The sequence below is a fragment of the Balaenoptera musculus genome, chromosome 1 (assembly GCF_009873245.2).
Source record: "Balaenoptera musculus isolate JJ_BM4_2016_0621 chromosome 1, mBalMus1.pri.v3, whole genome shotgun sequence".
Taxonomy (NCBI): Eukaryota; Metazoa; Chordata; class Mammalia; order Artiodactyla; family Balaenopteridae; genus Balaenoptera; species Balaenoptera musculus.
This window is the reverse complement of record NC_045785.1, coordinates 116,633,292-116,661,241: the sequence shown is the minus strand read 5'-3', so window position 1 is coordinate 116,661,241 and position 27,950 is coordinate 116,633,292. Positions and strand designations below refer to the sequence as shown.

The 27,950-nt window shown below is 47.9% G+C and overlaps 1 protein-coding gene across 1 annotated transcript; it reads left to right on the top strand.

Annotated features, from left to right (window-relative positions):
• The first annotated feature begins 332 nt into the window (after window positions 1-332).
• On the top strand, window positions 333-27,937 carry CFAP45 (cilia and flagella associated protein 45). Its single transcript, XM_036837003.1, is given in 13 exon segments — window positions 333-394; window positions 6,166-6,291; window positions 8,543-8,679; window positions 10,838-10,982; window positions 11,321-11,491; window positions 12,673-12,851; window positions 14,986-15,020; window positions 15,023-15,114; window positions 18,690-18,836; window positions 21,294-21,407; window positions 21,996-22,189; window positions 27,124-27,348; window positions 27,745-27,937. Coding segments are annotated over 13 exon segments (1,647 nt in total). The 5' UTR covers window positions 333-391; the 3' UTR covers window positions 27,824-27,937.
• Window positions 27,938-27,950: the final 13 nt, after the last annotated feature.

Here is a 27,950-nt window from a genome sequence, read left to right as displayed (position 1 = left end):
GGGCCTGGCTCCTGGAGTGGCTGCCAGCAAGTCAGACCCCCCTGGGCCCATGCTAGGACCTTGACGGTTTGGGTCCTGACCCAAGAGTTCAGCCAAAGCGAAGTGAAGAGCGGGGCGCGCCAGGGCGGGTCAGTCTTTCAGAGCCAGTTCCCGCTCGAGCGCCGGCGGGAATGGTCAGAGGGTGGGGCTCGTGTTCCTAAAGCCACAGCGCGCCGCGTCTACCAGCCAGAGCGGATCAGAGCGGAGGGGCGGGGCCCGGGCCGGGCGGGGGCGGGGCCCGGGCCGGAGAATGCGGGCTCTTGGTTACTATGGTAATGCGTCAACACCTAGCGTCGGTGGTGCAGTGGGTGGCGGAAGCGGTGGAGGCGCGGAGTTAGAGAGTGCGGCTGAGATGGTGAGGTCCCGGGTGTGGAGGAGAACCTCGGATGGGGGCCTCATGTGTCCTCAATTGGGTTGGGGTTCTAATCTGGGAAAGTGGGCATCTGGGAGACAGACAGAAGTTGGGTCTGGGGTCAGGAAGGCCCAGGAGCGGGGATGACACCCCTGGAAGAGGCAAGGGAAGTCCTGAGGGGGGTCCAAAAGAGAAATTAGGGGTGGGGTCGATAGCGATTGGAAATGTGATCCGGTGCTGAGCAGAGGCAGTAGGGAGAAGGGCTGTCCCAACCTTCTTCCCCCTCCTATCGGTCTGGGGCCTCCATGGGCTGGGGATTGTGGGATGTGATGTGGGAAAACCATCGGTGAGGAGGCCAGATAACAGGTCATGGTACGCGTTCTGCCTCTGACCAGCAGGGTGACAATGTGTAAGTCACCTAATGTCCTGAGCCTAAGTTTTGTCTTCTGTTACTGGGGCTCTGGGTCACTCATAGGTACTCAACAAACATTTGCAAATGAATGAATGAATGAATGAAGAGGGTACCAGATTTGAAAGTCCCTGGAGAGGGATTGGGACTGTCTAGCAGGCCTGGGGTTCACCAGGATGGAGAGGACAAGGGTCATGAGGGTTGAAAGGGCAGCGGGCCTGGGAGGAGGTATGAAGGAGATGTCTGGGATCCCATGAGGACGGTGTGGTCCCTGAGGAATAAGTGAGAGGGGCAGAGGATAGGTGTTGGAGCCTTGGGTTACTGGAAATAACCTTAGAATTTCTGGGTGCACACCCGGTGGCAAAGGAGTCTGTGATGTACCTGTGGACACACTTCATGCTCAGAGGTCACACTGCTTTTCTGGGGCTCAGTGGTTTAAATTCAGGGTCCCCAAGTCAGGATTTCAAGAAGAGCCTTGTTAGTTATAAAAGAAACAAATCTCCCACAAAGAGCACTTACGCATTTTACGATGCATATTTATCTCCAGCTCTCCTGGGTGATTTACAGGCCCAGTGCTGTGTGTCTGTCTCTGAGGGCCTAGCATCACACTTGGCATCTAAGGGCACACAGTAGATGTTAGTTCTCTTTTTCTCCTGTTTCAAAAATGTCATATTTCTGAGTCCAAATTAATCAGTGAGTTGCACCTGGGCTAGACTTGTGGGCTTTGGCTCATGCAAATCAGGGATTCCCCACCCAAGGGCCACTCAGGAAGGGGTTTTGGTCTGTTGACTGAGCCCTTCTGAAGTCCCTTGGACAGGACTGGGCATATGGGCACCTTTGAGAAGCAATGGGTCAAGTTAATGATCTCTGCCCTTCTGTGAGACCAAGAGTGTGTGTGTGTGTGTGTGTGTGTGTGTGTGTGTGTGTGTGTGTGTGTATGGTGCTACTAGTTTTTGAGAGTGTTTGGAGGAGTGGGGAGGGGTGATAGTTGGGGGGAGGGTCACAATTAGGCAGACCTCCAGGATTCTTACAAAAACAATGAATAACATCCCCCAGAAGGAGGGATAGGGCCTCAGTACTGAGTAGGATGTCATCTTCAAGTGGTACTCCACAGATGGCCAACCTAGTCTTATTTGAGGAAAGAGGTGACCCAAATGTATCACTCAGTGGAAGGTAAGGTGCCTGGTTCATGGGCATCCCCACCTTCTTAGTAACCAAAGTCTACAGAAAGGAGGTAGAATCAGGCTAAGAGCTCAAAGCCTGAATTTGCCAGCCTGTGGTGAACCTATATGCAAAAGAGACACCAGATCCCAGGGTGGAGAGGACATCCAGGAAAGGACAAGCCTTTGTCTTTGTTCAGTTGACAGGTGTTACAGTTACATCATGGAAACTCCACACTGCCCTGTTCCAGCCCTGTTCGAGATCTGTCTTGTCGGATTTGAGCTGAACATACCGGGTCTCAGGACATCGGGCACTGCAGCTTTTTAAGGGCTGCACTCTCTGTGTTCAGAGTCAGGGCACCGGGTCCACTGCTTTGTTTTGTAGTCAGATAAAAATAGTTGCCCCCTCCCCCTGCCCCAGTCATAAAGAGAGTTACCTACTGAGTGCAGAACGTTATTCAATACAAGGAACACCTTAAGATGCTAATACTCACCTGAAATTACTGTTAAACATTCTTGTGAACTTTCTTTTAGTAACACATTCTGGGTGCATACCCTTCATATGAACATTTTTACTGCTGTACTTGCATGTTTCTTATAATCTGCTTTCTTTAACACTTAATATGGGGACTTCCCTGGTGGTCCAGTGGTTAAGAATCGGTCTTGCAATGCAGGGGATGCCGGTTCAATCCCTGGTTGGGGAACTAAGATCCCACATGCCGCGGGGCAGCTAAGCCCACGCGCCACAATTAGTGAGCCCGCGTGCCACAAGGAAAGATCCCACATGCGGCAACTAAGACCCGACGCAGCCAATAAATAAATATTAAACAAAAAAAGAATTGAAAGCAGGGACTAGAACATATATATATATATATATATATAAACTTAATATGTTAGGGAGATCATCCTGTATCTACAATGGAGTGAAAATCATCTTCTGAATGACCAGCTAATCTTTCTGCATCAGTCTCTCCCAGAGCCCCCAGCAATGGCTGAATTCTTGTAAACCTGGGATAGAATGGTATTTGAAGAGACAGGGAGTCAGCTAGGTCACCAAAAGGAAAATATCAAGGCAGAGCTGGCATCTTTTTCTGTCCCAGTCCTCATCTTTGCCAATCATCCTTGTCTCCTCAGCGGTCTTTCCTTACCTTCAAGAGCTGCCTTGGGACTTCCTTGGTGGCGCAGTGGTTGAGAATCCGCCTGCCAATGCAGGGGACACGGGTTTGAGCCCCGGTCTGGGAAGATCCCACATGCCACAGAGCAACTAAGCCCGTGCGCCGCAACTACTGAGCCTGTGCTCTAGAGCCCACGAGCCACAACTACTGAAGCCCGCGTACCTAGAGCCCATGCTCCACAGCAAGAGAAGCCACTGCAATGAGAAGCCCGTGCACCGCAAGGAAGAGTAGCCCCTGCTCGCCACAACTAGAGAAAGCCCGCGTGCAGCAGCGAAGACCCAGTGCAGCCAAAAATAAATAAAAAAAAAAAGAGCTGCCTTCCCCCAGGGAAGACTAGCCGGCTTCTCTCTAGGTATGGCTCAGCTTCTTGGGGATATTTATTTGGTCATGCAAGAAATAAAACCAGCCCTTCACCTCCTGAAAGAACCTCTTGGCTATTGCCTCTAGCCCAGAGGGATCTAACTTTCCATTTCTGCTTGGTCCTTCATTTTTTCTAGTACTTTTACACAGTGACCTCCCTAATCCTTCTTGTTGCTTTTGGCAAGACTGGTTATTCTAACCCTGGTGTAAGGCTTGTGGCTTCAAAGTCAGCATTTCCCCAATAAGGGTTTTCAGCCACCCAACCCCAGAGCTCAGGGCTTCCTTCTGTTCTGCCCAGTGGCCGCTTTTCTGTGGTCATCATCTGTTTTCCTTCCTATGTTCTGACTTCGAGGCTCAGGCAGTCGAGTATCTCTTGTGCGACTTCCTTTTGACCTGGGTATCAAGAGCATAGGAGAGAAGCGATGCAGTCCCGGCCCTGGAGGAACCTACAGTCTGGTGGACACCCAAGGCCAAGGGAAAAGCTTGCAGGAGCCCTTGAAAAGGAACAGGAAAACAAATGCAAAACAACAATAATGCTTTCCATCTGTGCTCCAAAGCCCTTTCTCATACATTATTTTCCACAGTGCAGAGCACATACGTGGTATGGAAAATGTGGAGTGGTGGCATACTTGGGAAAGGCTTCCGTCTCAATCTGGTCTGCAGCCCCCAAGAGGTCGTCTTGTTTGGCTTCATTCATTCATTCTTCCCCAAATACATATCGAGCTCCTACTACGTGCCAGGCACCTTTCCCCTTAGCTGTCTACAGAATTCACACCATCTCTCATGTTCCATTGCCCTCCATCTTTTCTGGTTATTCCCAATGCTTTGCCTCAATCCCACCTATAGTGGTTTCTATTCATTTCCCTTATTCTATTTTTGGTGGAAAGGGCAGCTGTTGGTCCCCAGTTACCATATAATAACCCTTCAGAGTCTGTTCTTAGGCATCCTTGGGGCTGCTGTATTTACTTTTTAATAAAGCCGAGCTTCTCTGCTCTACTGTATGGGTGCTGACTGAGGCTGTAAAGGGAGGCGCCCTCTGTAAGCCTGTTGCTGGCTGTGCCAGGCTGGGAGGGAAAGGGTGCACACAGCGGTGCTCGTTGTATGGAACAGAGCCAGCTGGAGAATAAGTGCCCGATTTAGTGTGAAAACCTGATACAGGTGGAACAGGTGCTGCCGGGGTGGGAGGGTGTCTGTGTGGTCATGGCGGACCAGAGGGAACTTTCAAAACGCGCTGTCCAGTGTTTAGTGACCTGGAATGCATCTCCCCGTTCACCCTGTCCTCCTGACAGCTGCTCATTCCCAGGCTTGGTAGACCCGACGTGTCCAGCCCATTCGCCCGAGGTGTCCCAGCTCAGAGAACTGCGGGAGATGTGGGCTCCTCCAGAGTGAGATTTGAATCAGCTTTAGATTAAGCCTGGAGCTGTCCTGCAGTCCTCATAGACACTGCCTCCTGGAGATAGACTTCTCCTCTTGGGTGTGAGCTGAAGCTGGACTGACCTTGGGGAAAGGAGGTTGTATCAGTCAGGGTTCTTGGTTATAAGCAACAGAGCCAGAACTCGAATTTAAGGAGATGGGAATGTATGGAGAGGATTTTGGAGCGCGCACAGACTTCACACCAATGCTGGGCAAGTAGGCTTGCAAAATGAGAACAGAGGAGGCACTGCAGCCAGAACCTAGGCCTAAATCACAATCCAGAAATGGTCTGGCAAAGACCCTCGATGCACTGTTGCACCTCCAGCACTGGCAGCTTTATTGTGGGCAGTTGCCGCTGGTGCCCTTATCGGCATTGCCCCAGACACGGGGTGTGGCTGCCTTTGTCAGAAGGGGTTTCCATGTTCTCCTTCTTTCATCACTAGTTCCCTATTTATTGTCAGGCTTGGGGCATCTGATGGCTCAGCCTAGGGGTCCTTTGCCCAGGCTTGGAAGGCAAACATCTGGTGTTTTCAGCTTCTACATTCAGGGATGATCCTTGTCTCTCTCACCTCATTAGATAGGGAACTCCCCAAATCTAGAAAGTACTGGATGGTTAAAAACTGACTAATGCACATTAAAGGGGTCCTGGGAGTGAAAGAGCATCATGGTGTATGCTGTGAACCGGTCTGCCTAACTGTAGCTGGTAGCTGTTAATACACTGAAGTTTATCAGGCACCAACCACCCGCCAGCAGTGGGCAAAGTGCTTTTCCATCCTGAGTGTCCTCAGGTCCCCAGCACAACCTTGTGAGATGGTGGGGACATGAAGGAGGTCAAATAGTAGTGTCAGTTGTGAAGGGGGTTTGGCGCTCGGGCTGAGGAGGTTGGAGGTGAAGAGGACACTACATATCTGGGCAGGAAAGCCCACGTGGCCTCACAAGACTGTGCTTGTGGGAGACTAGAACCGAGCTGACACTGAGGTCATCCTTCTGCCATCCTGTGTCCTTTCTCCTTCCTTCTCCGCCGCACGGTGTCTTGGCCTTCTTTAGCCGGGGACCCTCAGGAGTCCTCCTCCTCACTGAGCTGGTGTGCCAGCCCCTGCTCCTGTGGGGTGTCCCCTACGTTTCAGGGCTTACCCAGGTGCTTTCCCACGTGCCCATCCAACGTCCCCCCAGCACGGGCTGGCGAAGTGTCTACCTTGCCCGGGGTCCAGATGGCACTCAGTACTGATGATCGCAATTCTCTGCCTCTCCCTGCAGCCGTTAAGCACAGCCGGCGTCCTGAGCTCCTCCTCTACCACTTCCAACAGGTCAAGGAACAGGCCTTGCTATCGGACCAAAGCCCTGAACTCCGAGGTGGATGAGAGCCTCTTCGGAGCTATCAAGGTAACCCTCACCCAGCCCCTCCAGGGAGCTGCCACTTGGAGGCAGTGACCCAAACTAGCGTTGCTCAGGACAATGCTAGCTCTGGGCAGGCCACCCCCCTCCCAGGTGATTCTCAGACTGAAGACAGGGAGGGGTTCTGAGGCTCGAGTGCACGAGCTCGGACGCCTAGTGGGGCCCAAGCAAACAGGGCACCTGGCTTCCTCCACCATGAAATCCTTACGTCTTCACAGCATTTAAAAATCTGTTATAACGTTGAAGGGAGTCTCAGCTGCAGAGCACTCAATATTCGCTATTTGTTCAGCGAGCGCCCCGTGATGGAAATGTTTGAGGGCCACTGGCCCAAGCTTGCAGATACAGACCAACATAATTCCCCCTCCATCCGAGAATAGCATCAGAGTGAAAAAGCACAAAATCATCCTTCTTTCCCAGTTGCTCAGCTAAAACAGTTACTTTGCTTTGGGAAACAGGCAGGTGTTTATTTGCAAATGTCATCCCATCCAAGAGGCTGACGACTAGAGAAGGGGAACCAGAGTGTAACTTGGAGTAACCTTGGTACACGTGATGTTCAGGCAGTAAGAAGGAAGAGAGGCAAGGAGAGAAGGAGGATGAGACATGGAGAGAAGGGTGGTGAGAGATTGAGAGAGGAAAGGGACACTGCCTGTATGTTATCTATGAAAGTTGTTAGAGTAAATCCTAAGAGTTCTCAGCACAAGGAAAATGTTTTTCTCTATTTCTTTAATTTTGCATCTGTATGAGATGATGGGTATTCCCTAAACTTATTGTGATTATCACTTCATGATGGATGTAAATCAAATCATTATGCTGTACACTTATACAGTGCTGTATGTCAACTATGTCTCAAGAAAACTGGAAGAAAAAAAAGAAAAGAAAAAGAAGCAGAGAAAAGCGAAAAAGAAGAAAGATACCAGTGGTGGTGTGAATACTAGTGTGAACAGCTCTGGCTGCAGGCAGACTGGGGAGATGAGAGTTGATGTCTACCCCTGCCCCTCACTATCCTCATTGCGAACAAAAAAGGACTTTCCAGAGTGTTCCAGATGGGCATCTTTATCCATTTAGAAGATGCCCACTCTGCAACAGTTTCCTATTGACAAGGGAAAGAATCAAAGCAATGCAATTTCACTTACAGACGTGTCGTTTATTTGTTTTGAGTCCATGGGGAGTCTTCTAGTTAAAGTGAAGATAGATTTGGAAATGGCCGAGTTCTCCAGACTTAGTCCTGCTGACTTGCAAGAGTGTGCAGGCAAAGTAATGCCTATTCCTGGCCTGTTCTTTGCCTTTTTGCTGGGTGAGAGTCCCGGAAGTTCTCCCAGCCGGCAGTAGGGGCAGAAGTGGCCTGTGACCTGACTGAGCTGTGCCACTTGGAAGCAGAGATGGGCACCAGGGGCAGCAGACTCCAGGGACGGGTGTGCAAAAGCGGGATTCTCCAGACAGGAAGGACCTCCACCGAAGCCATGCCCCCTGCCTCTACTCAGGACCACAGATACTGCGTTCATGACAAATGAAATTCTCTCCTGTGTTCAAAATTTCCTGAAAAGTGATTTCATTTTCTTATTATGTAACTCCTTCATGGTCAGAACGTTTTAAAAAAAACCTCATATATCTAATTTGTATTCTCCTGCTGAATTCTAACTCACTGACTTCCTCACCCCATTAGATTTAAGGGCAGGCTCCACCAGGTCCATTTAGCTATTTCTAACTTCCTCCATATGGCTTTTTTGGGGATGAAGTAAATGAATCACTAGAAAGGATTAAACATAACAAATTTCATAGATTGGATGGTTCCGTACAAATTGTATGCTTCAAACCCACAGTGTGGTCAGGAGAGCTAAATTATTTTTTTTCTTTCGTAAACCATGGAGGGAAGGAGACCTAGAGACCCCAAATTTTCATTCCTGATGGTTTTAGGTTAGGAATGGACGTACGCTAGCACCCTCCCCCCGCGCCCCCATTGCTCTGGAGTATCTGTACAAGGTATAAAGAAAACCTTGCTCTCAGAAGAGCTGGTCGTTACAGAGCACATCTGGCCCATGTTCAAGGGCAGAGTACCCTTGCTTCTCTCTCCAGTGCCCTTGGCTACTCTTGGTGTCCCTGCAGTCTGGGCCCCAGCCAGCCTCCCCTGCCGCTGGATGGGGTAGAAGCCCCAGGAGAGGGGAAGGCTGTACTTGAAGTTAGGGCTGACCAGCAGGAAGTGTGGTGACCAGCTTTTAAGCTGTCCTTCCTGACACCACAGCCTCTGACCCAGAGCGACAGCCCCCTCGTGCTGCTCCGAGATAAGCATGCCATTCGGAAAACTCTCACTGCCCTGGGCTTGGACCACAAGCCAGAGACCGTCCAGCTCATCACCCGGGACATGGTCCGGGAGCTCATGTGAGTACCTAGCGCACAGAGCCTTTCCACTGAGGACCTCTGCGGGGAGATGGGGAAACCCACCTGGTCTCATTCTGTCATTGCGGACCCCACCTCTTTCCTATTCATTCCCCCCTTTTGTTTCTTGATTCTCCTTTTTTCTCCATTTTGGTTTCTTTTGTTTCTCCCCACCTTGTATCTATTACTGCCATTGTCCTTGATTCTCTTTCTCTTCCCTTTCTTCTGGCTGCCGTGGGTCCTATGGGGCTGGTAGAGGGGAGGTGCTTAGGGGTCCTCTCTGAGCCCCCATTAGTGCACTTTCCCACTGGTAAAGGGAAATGTCCAGATGAGTCACTTCCTTCTGGCTGCATCAAGAATAGGAAGCAAAGGGAAACTGACCAGATGCCTAATTAGCCCCTTGGCTTCTTCCCAGGCTCTGAGGCCAGAAGAGGAAATTCCCAAGGGCTCTTGGGTTCTTTTGGGATTAGCTCAGCATGGCTTCCTGACTGGAGCGGTCCCCTTGCTTGGGCCTCTCCTGTGGGGTTTAGGCCCAGCTCAGCCGTGTGAAATGAGGCAACACTGTCACTCAGTGGTTTAGCTCTTGTGCTAGTGCTTCATTCTCCAAACCGTTCTTTCTACTCTGGCTCCACTCACTAAAAACTTGAATTCCCAGGAAATGCAGCCTGTGTCACAAGCTGGGGAGGCATGGCTGGGACAGAGCTCCAGGAGCACTCTGGTCAGCTCTGGCATCAAATGGCCAGATGTGGTAGCAGCCCTGCAGATACTCCTGGAGCCCAAGAAATGTCTCCTTCTTGGACTGGTCCAGTCCTAAAAAACATGTTGGAGGTGAAGTTGCTGGTGACTTGTCAGGGCTGCTGAGAGCAGCGTGAGATGCTGTCTCAGATTTAGATCATTTTTTGTTATTCCAGATCCCAGATGTTTGGGGCCACGCCACCCAGTGAACCACAAGATCTTGGCTAAGCCTCAAGTCCACTCCCTCATTCGTCCACCTCCTGGACACCTTCCCTGCACCAGTTTTATTGGAGGAAGTTTAACTTCCTGCCTCCTAGCCATGTACCTGTTAAATCGCCTCACCCAGAGACATCTTTAATGCCTCTGCTCCATCTTTAATGTGTGTCATTTGTTTGTAATCATTATAATTATCTATTGGTTTGTTGAATGTGTTGGGCGGCTAGAAAGGTCTATAGACATGTCTCTGACTATTGTTGATCAGAGAGTTTAATTAATATTTAGGGTTCAAAGCTTCTCTCTGGGCTGGATGCACAGGGATGTTTTTGTTTCTCACTGGCATCCGCTTCATCCTTGTCTGGCATCCCCTTGCTCTTTTTATGTCATCCTTGAGGAATCATCTATTTTTTTTTAAAAAAAAATTAATTAATTAATTAATTATTTTATTTTTGGCTGTGTTGGGTCTTCGTTTCTGTGCGAGGGCTTTCTCTAGTTGTGGCAGGCGGGGGCCACTCTTCATCGCGGTGCGCGGGCCTCTCACTGTCGCGGCCTCTCTCGTTGCAGAGCACAGGCTCCAGACGGGCAGGCTCAGTAGTTGTGGCTCACGGGCCTAGTCGCTCCGCGGCATGTGGGATCTTCCCAGACTAGGGCTCGAACCCGTGTCCCCTGCCTTGGCAGGCAGATTCTCAACCACTGCGCCACCAGGGAAGCCCAGGAATCATCTATTTTAAAAGTTCAATTCAATAGCTTTATTTATCCTCACTCTGTGCCCAGCACTGTGCCAGACACTGGGTTGCCTGTGGGGTTAAGACAGAGTCTGTATCCTGGAGGAGCTTGTGATCCAGCAAGGGAAACAGAAGTTGCTCACAACACTGGCAGGGAGAGCAGAGGGAAGGAGGTGGTCTATGTATGTATACATGGGGGAGGGTCATACACGGCAGTGCAGAGAAAGTAGCATATGAACTGGACCTTTTAGGAAAAGTCCTTAAACTGTCCCTTTTTTAGCCCGTGACGCTACTCCACTCTTGCCTGGGACCCCTTTTCCCCAGTGGACCCGTTGCGCAGTTGGCTGTCTTTCCTGCCCTTGCCCGAGTCCCTGCAGGTGATGGGCAGTGATGAGGGGTGGGGAAGAGAGCCGAGCAGCCTGCAGTGTGGTGCTGAGAGCTTGCCCTCCCCTCCCCTCCCTAATTTTGTTCAATCCTTGTGTCAGCATCCCTACCAAGGACCCCTCCGGGGAGTCCCTTATCATGAGCCCTGAGGAGTTTGAGCGGATCAAATGGGCATCCCACGTCCTGACTAGAGAAGAACTCAAGGCCAGGGAGCAGGCCTTCAAGAAGGAGAAGGAAGCCACTGTGGTAGCTACCCCCGTCCCCCATCTATGCAGAGGGGGGTTGGAGAGAAGGGCTGGGGAGAGGCTGGCTTCCCACAAGACTGGGAGCTCTAGTTAGGGGACCCTAAAATGGGGCGTGAACGTGCTAAAGAGGACATGTTGTAGAATTAAGATTGTGTGTGTGAGGAACCGCAGGGCAGCGGGAAGGGTGAGGAAGCCAGGCTGAGAAACCCCTGGGCTCTGACAGTGGTGCGGTGGGGTGATGCGAAACTCATCTGGGGTCAACCGTGGCAGCCAGGCTAGTGCCCAGGGCACAGAACACAGGGAGTAACCCCCCCACTAATCCCGACGTGGCTCCCATAGGACGCAGTGACCACACGCAAGAAGATCATGAAACAGAAGGAAATGGTTTGGAGGAACAGCAAGAAGCTCAACGATCTGGAGGAGGTGGCCAAGGAGAGGGCCCAGGACCTCCTTCAGAGAGCCAGCCAGCTGCGGATGGAGCAGGAGGAGGAGCTGAAGGACATGAGAAAGGTGAGCCCTCCATTCTCCCTCCCTCCTCTTATCTCTCTTTCTCTCTCTTTTTTTCCTTTGGCCGTGCCACACAGCTTGCGAGATCTTAGTTCCCTGACCAGGGATCGAATCCATGCCCCCTGCAGTGGGAGCACAGAGTCTTAACCACTGGACCGCCAAGGAAGTCCTCCCTCCTCTTATCTCTTATTCACACACCTGACAGCATGGGCTCCAGCTGGAGACAGGGTGCAGGGGTGAAAGGTCAGGGTCTGGCCTTGGCAGGGGAATGGGGTGGAGAGCTGCACTTGCCACGTGCCTGCTGTGTGACCTTCAGCAAGTCACTTGCCCTCCCTGAGCCTCACTTTCTTCCTTTGTAAAATGAGGGTGGTGAAACTACTTAGCAGAATTATTGGCAGGATTAAATATGCTGATATATGGGAGAGGCTTTGCGAACTGTGGGTTGATAAAGGCATGTGAGGATGTTACTTGTATCTTTATCCTGCTAGTTCAATTCTGGCCACGTATGGTGGTCCCAGGCAATTGGGTTCTTTTTGTCGTGTTCAAAGTGCTTCCCTTAGCTGAGAGCATAAAGACCAGAGGCTCATTTGGAATTCTATTGTGTAACTCAGTTGCATGTGGTTCACTTCCTGGCCAAATGAAAAATGCTGACTCCCCCACCCCTTCATCTACAGTTTCTGTCTCTCAGGTAAATCTTCTCTACTTCCTTTTATTTTCCAAAGCTTTTACTCCATAGTTCTTATTGACGGCTCATGGTTTTTCATTCCCTTATGTGTCATGTTGGGCTCTTCTAGCTTAAAAATCTAGTGGCTTGGCCTCTGCAAGAATGTTTGTTTCCCCGAAGTGTAGAACAGGGGGTCTTCACTTGGGGTTCATGGGTCTCTAAGGGGGACCATGAACTTCTGAAGTTTTATGGAAATTTTGTGTGTACAGATGCAAATGAATTTTATGGAGGAGAAAGCCCATAGCTTTCATCATATTCCCAAAGCGTGATCCATGACCCCCCAAACACTAAGATCCAATACCCTGAAAGACGCTATTGCTTTTCTGGGCTTGTGAGCACACTCAATAGGATTCTACTCCCATTTCTCCCCGCTCCAACTTCCACATCCCCGTGATGCATTTCCCTCCCCCCCCATCTTTACTCCCAGGCCTAGTACCACAACTTCATTTCCACTCCCCAGATCATCCTCAATGCTAAGTGCCATGCCATCCGGGATGCCCAAATTCTGGAGAAGCAGCTGATCCAAAAAGAACTGGATGCAGAGGAGAAGCGGTTGGATCAGATGATGGAGGTGGAGCGCCTGAAATCCGTGCAGAGGCAGGAGGAGCTGCACAGAAAGAGGCGGGAAGAGAGAATCCGGTAAAGAGATGGCTTTGGCACCTCCCTCTCTAAGTCATTTCCACGTGCCTTTAGGTCCATATAGCCTTGCAAAGGGGGAAGATGCGAGAAATGGTCATTATCATCCTCTGTTATTATCTCAAAACCTTTATGGAGTGATTCAGAGAACCACAGAACTTCTTAAAGCTTATTTCCAAGATCACAACAGGTGCTTCATAATCTGGCCCCAATTCAGCCTCATTTTGCACCCTTTCCTGCCATCCATTCTATGAGGCTTTCCTTCATTTCCCCCAACATGCCAGATCTTGACAAAAGCTCATGACTTTTGTTGTTCCCTCTCCTTTGAATACCCTTCTCTTTCCTTTTCCCCCGAAAAACGCGCTCTCTTCCTTTAGTATGTAGCTTTGCTGTCTTCTCCCCTGAGAAACCTCCCTCACTTCACCTGGCAGGCTTTAGGGCTCCCTTCTCTGGGTCCCGCCACACCCTGTTTATACTCTGGCACACCCCTCCTTGCACTGTGGCTCCCTGACCCTCACCAGGCTATATGCTCACTGAGGACAGGGTCCCTGTCTTATTCATTTCTGTAGCTTCTGGGCCTACCAGAGTGCTTGGACTGTAGTAGGTGCTTAATATATGTTAGAATGAATAAATTCAGTCCCCTTCATTTTTCAGGAAAGGACAAGTCCCAACGCAGGTAAATTATAGAATCATAGTATCCTGGATTTAGAACGCCAAACATATAATTCAAGAATTACCTCTATAAATAGTCCTTGTAAAAAAAAATAGTCATTGCACCACACTGAGTGGCAGTTCTTTCTCCCCATCTGTATTCTGTTCTCATGTACCATTCATCTTTGTACTTCTAGTAGGTACCTGGTCCACTATAGCAGGCTCCCAATAAAAGTTTATTTCATGGCCAAGTGGCTCTTCATTTTTTGCATAAACAGTTCCAATGAAAGGAAAATCCCTGCCTTATCAGCAGCTCTAATGATTTGACCTGATCCTTATATTGAGTCTAAACCTGCTTCCATATAACTCTTACTCATTGCTCTAGTGTATTTCATCTGGAGTCATGAAGCCATTCAAGAGCTCTATCTGAATGCCAATCTCCTATTCCTTCCCGTAGATTCTTATCCTAATCTGTGTCTTCTCCCACTCTCTCAGCCTTTACTCATATATCACGGTATCTGGATGCTTCCAAATTTATTGACATCCAAATAACACATAGGGAGTCACTGGCAACACTGATTGTAGAATCTGGTTTCTCTGCTTTCCATTGTTGAGCCAGGGCACTGCTGAGTGGAGAGACTTCCTCAGACTCAGCCCTGTCCACCAGCAGCTGACGGTCTTAAAATATACGATTGGGTATAAGAAGGACAGTTAGCAAACTAGGCATGGGAGGTGGAGTGGGAAGACGAGATACATTGGGTGATAGCAGATGCACCAGAGACAGAAGTCATGGGCTTTTTAACTCTGGGAAGCTCTGTGAAGCCAGCTTGAGAAGGTCACTCCCTCTGATTACTCTGGGAAGGCTTGGGAGGTGGTAGGATTTCAGAAGCTCTTACACACTGAAAGGGAGAAGGTGTGTTACGATGTGGGTGCCTCTTGGGCAAACAAATGAAGTGAGGGAATATCAAGAAGGGTGAGGGTCTTCCCTGGTGGCGCAGTGGTTAAGAATCCGCTTGCCAATGCAGGGGACGCGGGTTCGAGCCCTGGTCTGGGAAGATCCCACATGCCACGGGGCAACTAAGCCCGTGTGCCACAACTACTGAGCCTGTGCTCTAGAGCCCGTGAGCCACAACTACTGAGCCCACGAGCCACAACTACTGAAGCCCTCGTGCCTAGAGCCCATGCTCTGCAACAAGAGAAAAGTACAATCTATGAAAGAAAAAAAATCAATAAAGTGGACTGCATCCAATTAAAAAAAAAAAGAAGAGTGAGCCCCAGAACCAGGAGTTCAGAAGGGAGAGGACCCAACCTGCCAGGACCCTCTGGGGAAGGAGTTTGGTCCTGGGTTCATGAAGCATAGCCATGTTAGGGGGCACTTGTCACACTGTTCCTACGATGCCTCCCATCTTGGGGTTATTTGGGTGGAGGTTAGAACAGAGAGACAGAGACCCTTGGTTTCTAAGACACCGTGGCACTGTTCTTCCAGAGGAAGACGGCACATAGTGGAACAGATGGAAAAGAACAGGAGGAGCGATCGCTGCTTGCCGAACAGCGGGAGCAGGAGAAGGAGCAGATGCTGGCGTATAGGGAACAGCTCCAGGAGGAGGATCTAAGGGTAACAGGGCCGCACACATAATGCCAAGCTCCACCAGCAACAGCGAAAAAGCCCTCCAGCACTGTGGGGTTTGAGTTTGTGGGCTGATGTTCCGTCAGGCACATGCTCATTTCACATCATCGTCACCATCAACTTTTTATTGCCAGATGAAACATTTGTTGGGCTGTGGAGTCATGATGGGGGAGGAGCAGTGATTTGGATACCGTCCCTGTCTTACTGGGACTTGGGGTCCAGGACTGACACATCCGTGTGAATGGACACGTGAAGGAAAGATATGGCTACATGCTTTGCACAAATAAACATAGGGATGTTTTATTGTCTTCCCTCAATTATCTAGGGATATTATAGACTTCGTAGGTGAAGAGTAGCAGTGTCTTAGTTCCAGACTCCCTGCTGTTGCCTCATCCAAAGTACATTGCCTCCCAGTGTCATTAATTGTGTTGAGGAGCCAAACCCTTTTTTCCTGTTAGCCTAAATAAAATTAGTAACCATGGCCATTGCAAAAGAAATGAAGACACACCTGTTCAGACCAGGTAGACTTAAACAAATCTTCTTCTATTGGCCTTACCTGATCTGTTGCAATATACAAAGGCCCCTGGCACAGTGAGGTACATGGCAAGCATTTGGTGCATTTATTCTTTTTTCCCCTCAATCTTTTACTTTTAAAAAATTTTATACACACAGACAAGTTGAAAGAACTGTACCACCCCCCATCAATGCTTCACCTAGATTTAGTGGTTGTTAATCTGCCCGAGTTGTTTGTCTCTTTTAGATGTATATAAATATTTTGATATTGTTAAACTCTTTGAAAGTAAGTTGCCAACGTCTTGACACTTTGCTGCTATATGCTTCAACCTGTATCTCTGAAGAAGGACATTCGCTTACAAGTCAACAATACCATTATCAACAAAATTAGAATCCAATGATTCTATAATATCGTTTAATATTTACTCTATGCTCAAATTTACTCAGTTGTTACAAAAATATATTTTCAGTTATTTTCTTTCATCCAAACCAGGATTCAATCAAGGTTCACACATGGCATTCACTAAGTCTTTTTAGTCTATTTTGATCTAGAAGAGTTCCCTCATTCATTCATTCATTCATTCATTTTTATAGCACTGATATTTTGAAGCATCCAGGACATTTGACTTGAAGAATGTCCCACATTCTGATTTGTCTGATTATTTCCTCATGGTGCCATTTAACTTGTGGAACACACATTCTTTTATTGTTCTCCTCCTTCCCCATGTTTAGGGGTGATTGAGTTGTCATCTCCCAGTGAATTTGATGGTGAGGAGCGACAGGGGGCCCGGAAGGATCTCATGGGGGGCCTTATAATTATGAGGGCTTCTCGAGCACTTGCAGTATGAAGATCTGTGTGAGGGGTGGGAGGCTGATCACCAGATGGTCAGGGAAGATGAGGGGCAGGCAGCCTTGTGAACTGCTTGAGAAGGGGAACAACAGGGCCATGAAGACGGACAAGACCTGGCCAAGCTCCTGGCTCAGGAGAGAGAGGGAAAGGACCAGGAAGGACAGGTCTGGGGTAGATATGCAGGAGACTGGAAAATCCAACTTGATTGTGGGGAATGGGCATTGGTGGGTTCATTGAGAAAGTTCCAGGTGTCACTGAGTCAACACAATTACTCTGGTGTTACGTCATTGTCCTTTTCCTGTCCTAGGCACTCCCTAAGTCTCCAGGAAGTATCATTAGGCAGAGATAGAAACCTCTGCCTCCCCAGCCTAGAACTTCATCATCTCCGGGTGATGCAAAGGCAGCTTTCCCCACCTTGCTAGCAAGATGGAGAGAATGAAGGGAGTTTATCTGGGGTTGCTTTACGATGGCTTCAAAGATGAGAAACAGGGGAAGTCCTTTGGTTTCTTGGAAATGAAATGAACCCACAAAAACAACAAACCAAAAAGTAAATAAATAGGCAAAGAAGTAAGTAAATATATGATTATATGTATGTCATAGATCAGAAGTCAGCAGCTTTTCTAGCTTTGAGGGTCAGTGGGATTAAATACTACCTGGGGTACCAATGGCATACGTAAAACTGATGGGAAGAAGGTAGGAAGGAAAGGAAGAAAGGGAAAGGGGAAAAAAGAGTGTGGGCGTTGGAGTGTCAGGAGGGGAACTGTGGCGTGAGCAAGGAGGCAGGTGCTTGGAGAGTGAGGGGATGCTGGCGGCCGTGACTCAGGCACCACGTGGACCTGGGGGGAGGCACACAGCACTGTGCTGGTCTGGTTCAGGAGGCTTCCTGGAGGAAACAGCCCTGCACTGGGCAGTGAGCTAAGCTGGGGGAGGGTCAGCAGTGTTGCCTGGGATGCGTCAGGGTAGAAGCTGGGCTGAGGAGGAGCTGGGAGGCCAGGTAGGGGTTAGTCTTTGAAGAAATGGAGGGAGCTGGGAGCAGTGTGGGAGGTGGGGTGAGTTGATGGGTAGGAGAGTTTGAAGCAAGGAGTCCAAGTTTGAGATGGTAGGGAGGCCACTGCCCAAGGTCCCAGTGCCCCTCCACATTGGGACCTGAGGATGTGCTCAGAAGTGGTCTGATCACTGGGAGCTTTCAAAGGCGCAGGCTCATTCCTTAGAAGGGATCTCATCACTCAGGGTGATGGGGCCTCTGATGTCCATCACTCATTGTTTTTCTCTCTGAGGTTTTTTCTCTTTCTCACTCGCCACTCACCTTGGCCCCCTCTTCCCTGCCTCATTATTGAGTATTTGCTGTTTCCCTCTCAGTATTGGGAAAGAGAAGAAGTGTTACACATGGTCCCTGTCCTCTGGCTGGGGCAGAATGAACACACAGGAAGCGAATGGGATCCTCACGGCAACGTATGATCAAGTCCGAGGAGGTGTGGCACCATCTTAAGTGCAAAGGGAATTCAGAAATGCAGAGAGAATTAAAACTTGGGACAATCAAGTAAGAGCTCCAGAGAAGATTGGAACTTTAGCTTAGACAGACCAGGTTCCAAAATTCTGGCTCTGGAGTTCATTAGCTGTATGGCCCTTGGGCAAGTCGCTTAAACTCTGAGCCTCAGTTTTTCCACCTGTACAAGAAAGATAACAAGGACTACCTTTCAGGGTTTTTTGGGGCACATTTCGGTGTTAGACGCAGGTTATATAAAGTGTCTTATGAATAAAAAGTACTCAATTAGTGCAATACTCTATTTTATCTATTTTAATCATCACTATTGAACAGAAACCAAAAGTTTGGGTTTGAATAGGGGAAGGAAATTGAAGGCAGGAGGAAAGCATAATGAACAAAGGATAGGATTTTGCCTGACATGGGGAAGACACTGAGTAGAATTTTAAGAGCCTCCACTTCCTGAGAGCGCATAGAGATCAACAGTGTCAGGGGCTGCCGCAAAGTCAAGGTGGATGAAGACTGCAAAGGCCCATTTGGCTAGGAGAGGTCATTGATGACCCTTGAAAGAACCGCTTTAATCAAGGGCAGTAATTGGAGCTAGACTTCAGAGTGTGCATTTCTCTCCCTGCCTCCATCTGTGTCTCTCTGTCCTGATAGGCCAGTATCTTTTGATCTTTCCCCTTCTACTCTGAGACTCTCTCCCTTCGGTGGCAGGACTTGGAACGAAGACACCAGCAAAAGCTGAAGATGCAGGCTGAGATCAAACGCATCAATGATGAAAACCAGAGGCAGAAAGCAGAGCTGCTGGCTCAGGAGAAGCTGGCAGACCAGATGGTGATGGAATTTACCAAGAAGAAGATGGTAGGGACCTGCTTACTGATGCCTGGGACTTCTGAGCAGGAATGGAGTGTCTGTCTCAGGGAGATGCAGGCATGAGAACTAAGCTCACTCAACAGAAGATAGTTATGTCATCATCCTAAAATTCATGTCCTTAGTTCAAGGGCCTGGCTTCTTTTTCTCTTCCACTTGGCCAGTCCCCTTGTTCATTACCAGAGAGTAGCCTGGAAAGGACACCCCAATTAGGGTGTTATTGTCCTTGTTAACACCTTTGATTAGAAGTTGGGGTGAGGGTCAGGTGCAGGCAGGGAAGAAAATTAAAACTATTGGTGAAAGTAAAGTTTTCGTGGATTCCTCATGACCTGGATAATTATATCTTCAGTAATCAATCATGAGTCAGCTGCCCCATAAATTTCTTGTGAAAATTCCTATATTGGGCAACCATCCTATACTGGATGCTAGGCTCAGAAAATAGAGCCTTCAACCACCACCCCCTGTAGTACTTATAAGAACAAATGCACCATGGAACAGGGAGCAATACCCTCGAACAGTTATAGGGAGATGCAGCTCATGAATGTGCGGACTCATTCTGGGGCAAGAATGAGTAATGGCATGATTGGGGTCTGTGAGGAATGGAGGGCAAGAGAAAGCTTTTAGGCATGGTTTAGATGGAGTGAACATGGATTTCTATAAGAAGAGAAGGAAAGATTTGAGGTGGCAGGAGTTATTCAATTCCTCATGTGTGAGTCCTGCCTTCCCTGCTAGCTTTGAGGTTCCATGATGATACCATACTTCTCTATGGTAGGGATTCTTAATTATGGGTAGGCGGAGGGTGTGGGTGCAATTGGAAAAGGCATATTTGATATACCTCTATACTCCAAATGCAAACGATAGAAAATGAAGCTCAGCAAAGCTCATTTATTGGCTTTGGCTTCCTTACTGGATGCCAGGGATATGCAGGCAACAGAGTGAGAATGTGAGACTGGGGACATGGGGGTTCCAGCATAATAACGATCACACAACTACCATTAATCAAGCACTTAGTCTGTACACAGGCTCTGTGCTAAGGGCTTTGTGTGTTGTCTTATCTAGTCGTTACAACAACCTTGTGAACCTAGTCATTGACTGATTGAAAAGATCCTGAGTGCTTCAGTGTGTGTTCAGTATCAGACAGGCTGAATGTACCTAGAGTAATGCTATGTACAACGTATGGAACTCAGCAACTGTTTCCCTGAATGAGTGAAGGTGGTGATAATAAGCCAATCACATGTAGGAATTGGTGAACAGTTTCACTGGCTGCAGCAGAGAGTCTCTGGTGGTTGTGATGGGAAATGAGGTAGCAAGATGATGGAGAGCTGAGAGCAGTTGTTGGGAATGTCTTGGACCTTGAGCAGAACTGGAAGTGTGGAATGATGAGGAATTGCCATTGATTTCTGAGCAGGAGAGGAATATGTCTTGTCTTCATACATGAAAATGTCATTGGCAGGAGGAGCTGGGAGAAGCAGGAAACTGGCAAAGGGATCGGGCACTTGGGCATGCCCACAGCCCACCATAAGTATCCAAGTATATCACAAGCCCTTCCCTGACCTCACAGTGGTCTCTGCTCTTACAGCCGGGGCTGCCGCTTTAGAGCTAAAGGCAGAGATTGGTGGTGGAAGCCTCCAGAGTTCCCTGCCCTGCCATCTAGGGCAACGTGGAGCAGAGAGACCAGCTTGACACACAGCCAGCTGTGCACAGCTCACAAGCTGGCAACCCATTGGGTGCACAGAAATCTGGAAAGGTGGAACAAGGCTAAGGAACGTTCTTTGCGGGATGATCACATTTCCACCCAACCTAAGCCATTAGTCTTATGACTACCCAAGAATGGTAGTTGGGAAGCTGTGTATGGAAAGCTTTTAAGGATATGTCTGCTCTTTCAGAGAAGTGGCAAGGGGAGCTAATTTTGATAGTTCATTCCTTAGGTGTCTGCTAACCACTGGGGGACTGCACATCGCACGGTTGGCCATTTGCCCAAGGACTAATGAGACAACTTCCACCTCCTGTACTTTACAAGACAGGCAGGAAGCCACAGTTGTTATTTCTAGAAACTTGGCCCAGCAGCCTTGCAACTTGGAAATTGTGAAGTAGCAGACAGAGCATGAAGGCTGGGCTCACCTGCATTTGAATCCGTTTGGTAGTTTACTAGCTGTGCCATCTTGGACAGGACCCTTGAATTCTATGAACATCAGTTTCTTTATAATATCAATCTAATGAGATGTTGTGAGGACCATCTGGGATATTACAGGAGAAGGCATTTTGTAAGCAACGAAGCATCTTACAAATGCTGATTAGTTTCATGTCAATGCATTGCTAGTCATTTTGCCCTACCTTAAAAGGAGTCAGGAAAGGGTAGGGGGAATATTGAATAGACAAGGGGCTCAGTTTCTCTCTGCAAGGCTGGGGCAATGGGAACCATTCTGTGAGGCCTTTTCTTCCTGGCAGGCTCGAGAAGCAGAGTTTGAGGCTGAGCAGGAGAGAATCCGGAGGGAGAAAGAGAAGGAGATCGCCCGCCTGAGGGCAATGCAGGAGAAGGCCCAGGATTACCAGGCAGAGCAGGTACCTATTCAGTCTCAGCTTCTCTCGGCCTCTCCCATCCCCTTAACTATTCCTTTGACAGCCTGTATAATGGTCTCAAGGGTGAGGGTATAGAAGAGAGGATGCAAGTTATCTCGACTTCAGTAGCTGGAGGACGGAGGGATGGGCCTCCTTCCAAGCCTATGGCAGCAAGGATCGAGAAGTGTATTACGTGCTTAAGGTCCAAGAGACAGATTTTGGCTGCCACATAAAGGACTTTCAACCTCAACTAACCATTGAAATGTGTCACCAGAGGAAACTGTGCCATCTCCATCATTAGCAGTTATTAAAATTAGAAGCAATCGTAGGACAGCCAGGAGGTGTTTCAGGTATAGGGAAAGAACTGGGATGAGCTGGGGGTGGAGGAAGGACAAGATGACCCCTCAAGGTATCTTCTGACCTGAAAGTTCTATGACAGGATTCCCTTTATTCTTTCCTAGCATAACCCTGCTGCTAGAGAAATTCGGGGGGCTTCTCAAAGCAAGCTGAGGCAGAGTCCGAAGTAGGTGTCTTCCTAAAGGGACCTGAAGTTATTTTGCATCCTCAGTGGTTCCCCCCCCCCTTTCCCAGGATGCCTTGCGGGCCAAACGCAACCAGGAGGTTGCCGACAGAGAGTGGCGCAGAAAGGAAAAGGAAAACGCACAGAAGAAGATGGAAACTGAGGCCAAACTGCAGAAAAGTCGGCTAGAACAGGTGGCTTTCAAGGAGCACACTCTGGCCGTTCAAGTGCAACGGGACCGGGATGAGTTCGAGAGGATTCTTCGGTAGGTGGAGCTGGGAACCTCAGCTTCCCTTCCTGGTACTGTGGCAGGGATGGTCCGTACTGGGTGGAGAGGCAATTTCTGGCATGTCCACTGACAGATGTGCACCCACCTTGGCCAGGTTGGTGGGGTCATTCTAACTAAGTAGATGGATAATTGAAATATTTCAAAGACACTTGAGCCAAGAATTTTATTAAAGAATTGGAAAATAGCACCTGGAAGTGATTAAGGAATTGGGGATTATAGGGATTATTTCCCCAGGAGCATTAAAAGTGTAAGTAAAGGTATAAATCTGGTCCCTTTTGCCCTCCCCACCTCCATGTCCCTCGACAACTTTGGGCTGAAACTGCAGCAGGGGAGGTTGAAGAGAGAGGGAGAGAAGAACTCACACACTCAGGGTTGCGAGTCATCAGAGCAGGGCTTTTAGGGAGGTCTTTTGACAAATATGTACTAAGCACGTAAAGTCAAGGCTCTGTGTTGGATGCTATGGGAGATATTAGAGATGAATAAAACACCATTCTTGCCCATTCATCTAAGAAGGATGTTAGAGACTCGTATTTGGGTGGACTTCACCTATATTTCTCCATCTTTCTGGCCTTGTCAGCTCTTTATCTTTTTATTTTTGTTCTCTCTGTTGGCTCAGTTATAATTCCAACACATAAGTGGAAGTTAAGTGTTCACACCTCTCACTGTCTGTCTCCCTTCTCCTACCCCAAAGCAGTGAGCAGTCTCAGTAGTTCTACTTTCTACCAGTTAGATCTGCCACCACCAGATCTGGCCCCTGGGACGTTCTACTGGCTCTAAGTGTTCTGACCTAACTGGGAAAGACTCTCTTCTTGCTCTGGTCCAGACTCTATAACATCAAAAAAAATTTTTTAAAGGAAACAAACCAGGGAATTCCCTGGCTGTCTGGTGGTTAGGACTCGTCACTTTCACTGCCAGGCCCATTTTTGATCCCTGGTCGGGGAATTAAGATCATGCATGCTGTTCAGTGCAGCCATTAAAAAATAATAAAATAAAAAATAAAATAAAATAAAATAGGAAATAAACCAAACAGAATTTTAATTAGGTTGGAGGGCTACAAAAATTACAGAAATTTTGCTCAGATAAGTAGAGATTGAGCGATGCAGCCCATCTTTCATTTTTTTTTTTGAATTTTATTTAAATTATTTTTTTATACAGCAGGTTCTTATTAGTTATCCATTTTATACATATTAGTGTATATATGTCAATCCTAATCTCCCTATTCATCACACCACCACCCCACCCCTCTGCCACTTTCCCCCCTTGGTGTCCATACATTTGTTCTCTACATCTGTGTCTCAATTTCTGCCCTGCAAATCAGTTCATCTGTACCATTTTTCTAGGTTCCACATATATGCATTAATATACAATATTTGTTTTTCTCTTTCTGACTTACTTCACTCTGTATGACAGTCTCTAGATCTATCCACGTGTCTACAAATTACCCAAGTTTGTTCTTTTTCATGACTGAGTAATATTCCATTGTATATATGTACCACATCTTCATTATTCATTCGTCTGTTGCTGGGCATTTAGGTTGCTTCCATGTCCTGGCTATTGTAAATAGTGCTGCAATGAACATTGGGGTGCATGTGTCTTTTTGAATTATGGTTTTCTCTGGGTATATACCCAGTAGTGGGATTGCTGGGTCATATGGTAATTCTATTCTTAGTTTTTTAAGGAACATTCATACTGTTCTCCATAGTGGCTGTATCAATTTACATTCCCACCAACAGTGCAAGAGGGTTCCCTTTTCTCCACATCCTCTCCAGCATTTATTGTTTGTAGATTTTCTGATGATGCCCATTCTAACTGGTGTGAGGTGATACCTCACTGTAGTTTTGATTTGCATTTCTCTAATAATTAGTGATGTTGAGCAGCTTTTCATGTGCCTCTTGGCCATCTGTATGTCTTTGGAGAAATGTCTGTTTAGGTCTGCCCATTTTTGGATTGGGTTTTTTTTTTTTTTTTAGTATTGAGCTGCATGAGCTCTTTATATATTTTGGAGACTAATCCTTTGTCCGTTGATTTGTTTGCAAATATTTTCTCCCACTCTGAGGGTTATCTTTTCGTCTTGTTTGTAGTTTCCTTTGCTGTACAAAAACTTTTAAGTTTCACTAGGTCCCATTTGTTTATTTTTGTTTTTATTTCCATTACTCTAGGAGGTGGATCAAAAAAGATCTTGCTGCAATTTATGTCAAAGTGTGTTCTTCCTATGTTTTCCTCTAAGAGTTTGATAGTGTCCAGTCTTACATTTAGGTCTCTAATCCATTTTGAGTTTATTTTTGTGTATGGTGTTAGGGAGTGTTCTAATTTCATTCTTTTCCATGTAGCTGTCCAGTTTTCCCAGCACCAATTATTGAAGAGACTGTCTTTTCTCCATTGTATATCCTTGCCTCCTTTGTCATAGATTAGTTGACCATAGGTGCGCAGGATGGGCTTTCCATCCTGTTCCATTGATCTATATTTCTGTTTTTGTGCCAGTACCATATTGTCTTGATTACTGTAGCTTTGTAGTATAGTCTGAAGTCAGGGAGTCTGATTCCTCCAGCTCTGTTTTTTTCCCTCAAGACCACTTTTGCTATTCGGGGTCTTTTGTGTCTCCATACAAATTTTAAGATTTTTTGTTCTAGTTCTGTAAAAAATGCCATTGGTAATTTGATAGGGATTGCATTGAATCTGTAGATTGCTTTGGGTAGTATAGTCATTTTCACAATATTGATTCTTCCAATCCAAGAACATGGTATATCTCTCCATCTGTCTGTATCATCTTTAATTTCTTTCATCAGTGTCTTATAGTTTTCTGCATACAGGTCTTTTGTCTCCTTAGGTAGGTTTATTCCTAGATATTTTATTCTTTTTGTTGCAATGGTAAATGGGAGTACTTCCTTAATTTCTCTTTCAGATATTTCATCATTAGTGTATAGGAATGCAGGAGATTTCTGTGCATTAATTTTGTATCCTGCAACTTTACCAAATTCATTCATTAGCTCTAGTAGTTTTCTAGTGGCATCTTTAGGATTCTCTATGTATAGTATCATGTCATCTGCAAACAGTGACAGTTTTACTTCTTCTTTTCCAATTTGAATTCCTTTTATTTCTTTTTCTTCTCTGATTGCCATGGCTAGGACTTCCAAAACTATGTTGAATAATAGTGGTGAGAGTGGACATCCTTGTCTTGTTCCTGATCTTAGAGGAAATGCTTTCAGTTTTTCACCATTGAGAACGATGTTGCCCTCCCTAGCTTTAAGTTCAATTTCATCTTTTTCTAGGTTAGCATCTGGACCTAGGGTCTCCAGGGCCATGTGACCACCATGATGTGCATCTCCAAGTGCTAGGAGCGTCTCTTCCATGGCCAGCATTCCAACTTTTCCTACTTCGAGAGCATGGCCTCCTCTATGGCCTATATATGGACTTCCTGCTTCTGGACAGAGGGATGCCTTTAACTGTCAGCCTGTTGACTAAGCAGAAATAGCTGACCTTCCCTACCCAATGGTTCTTATAAATGCCTGGCAGCTTTCAAAGAGTACTGGTGCCCAGGAGCCAACTCCATAGATTCTCATTTAACTGGTCTGGGGTGAGGCCCAGGCATCAGTAGTTTTGAAAGCCCCAAGATGATTGTAATGCAGCCAGCCTCCAGGATCCGTGCCCCAGCCCTGTGAAATGACCAGGCCCTTCCCTGTTTAGTTCCAATTGCCTGCCACCCCAGGGGCTCTCTATTGACACATACAGGTTCCCCATTTCCACCCTGTTTCACATAACGTGAAACAATAGAAAACTGCTCTCTATATAGGAAAATAATGGCAAGGCAAGGAGGAGAATCTTTCTGCTTTCACAGATGTGTCCGAGCAGTGGGGATTTGGTGTATAAGTACAGAGGGGCAAGGAAGTCAGCAGTTTTCTTCTGATAAACCTGGAAGGTATAGAATTTTAAGAGGTGTCTACATGGTGTAAAAGAGTTGCTGAGCACCGAGAGGACATGCCATGCATGGTGGAGCTTGGAAGATAGCTAGAGGGAAATGAGTCTGTGAAGTGGTGCTTTTGGTTGGCGTATGAGTGACCCCAGCTGAGAGGTCCTGGCCTAAGGTGATTTTACATTTAGTTTTTGTTTTTGATTACACTGAGAAAGAAAAAAGGAGTTAGCTCAGGATGGCCTATGACTGCATTTCCTCTGAGATGTGAATACATTTCATTTGAGTTTTTTTTCTCGGAACATCTGGTCTACATTAGCCGTTTTCCTTCTGATGCCAGGGTTCGTGAAGTTTTCTTGCAGCAGAGGCTCCTGAGAGTTGGAGACTTGGAGCAGTAAGAGAAATCAGAGATAACAGGCTAAGTTCCTTCTTCTTCCAGCAACTAAGAAGAGCCAGCATTGCAGACTTTACAACTTCTTTGAACTTCCTAAACATCCTCTTTGTTGGTTTTGTTAATGTCATTATTATTGTTAGTGGAAAGGAAGGAAGAGAGAGAGAGAAAGAAAGCTATCTCAGAACAAGCTGGAGAGGAGTTAGGCATTGTTATAAGAGAGAAGAGTAGGAACAATAGCTTCCAGTGGGTGACATCCTGGGTGTAGGGCCAGCTACAAAATTTGCAGGGCTCAGTGAAAAACGAGAATGTGGAGCCCTTTGTTCAACAATTAAGAATTTCAAAACAGTGACAGCAGAGCCTTAGCTCTGGGCCCAAGCACTGGGCCCTTCTAAACATGCCCATGGCATCGAGTCATATGCCATGAACCCGGGCCTGGCTGGGATCAGCCTTTGGGGCTGATCTCGGAGCCACAGAAGAGGAGGGCCTGAGTGTGGAGGGCCTTGGTCTCTGCAGCGTGTCCCCTGGAGGAGGCTACCCAGCAACTCCCCCAGAGACTTCCCTGGGCTGGGACAGCTCAGCCCAGCCCATTCGACCGTGTCCCTCCTCTAGGGCTCAGAGAGAGCAGATTGAGAAGGAGCAGCTGGAGGAGGAGAAAAAGGCCATGGGGCGCTTACAGTATGCCAATGAGCTCCGGCGCCAGGTGCGGGAGAGCCAGCAGAAGCAGGTGCAGGACCGGATCGCCACCTTCGAGGAGGGCCGGCGCCTCAAAGAGGAGACCCGGAAGCGGCGTGAGCGCATTGAAGACATCAAGAAGAAAAAGATAGAGGAGTTGAGGTGTGCCCGAATCCCTTCCTGCCCAGCTCCTCTCCTCTTCCCCAGGGAGGTGGGCTGGAAAGTGTGGGATCGGGAATGAAGGGATGGTGACAGGGGTGCGGGGAGGGCCTCCCTCCTGACTCCAGGCCCACATGGGCTGTTGCCCTCTGAAGGGGGCTCCTGGAGAAAGTTCTGGGATGGGGTCTTCCTGGCTCTCTGGGAACTCCTCGGCAGGATGCTGGAGCCTCGACAGGGATGTGTTTGGGGGATGGATTGGGGGACCAGGGTTGGGGTACAGGTCCCTAGGTTCTGTAAACGCCACCCAGAGCCTGCTTCTGCTGCCTCCTCTTTGGTCTCCTCCTCTATCCCTACCCATTACACCCCTTACACCCCCTTACACCTGTGTTTCCCCTGCAGAGCCACCGGCCTTCCTGAGAAGTACTGCACTGAAGCTGAGCGCAAAGCTAACATCCCACCCGACACCTCTGTGAACTGAGGGTGCCTCTCTGCCCCTCGGGATGCCTTCAGGGGGCAGCTTCCTCCCAGGCTCTCGGTGTCCATAACTGCTGCTAATCTAGACACTTCTGAGTTACAGATTAAATCTATTCTACTTCTCTAAGGAG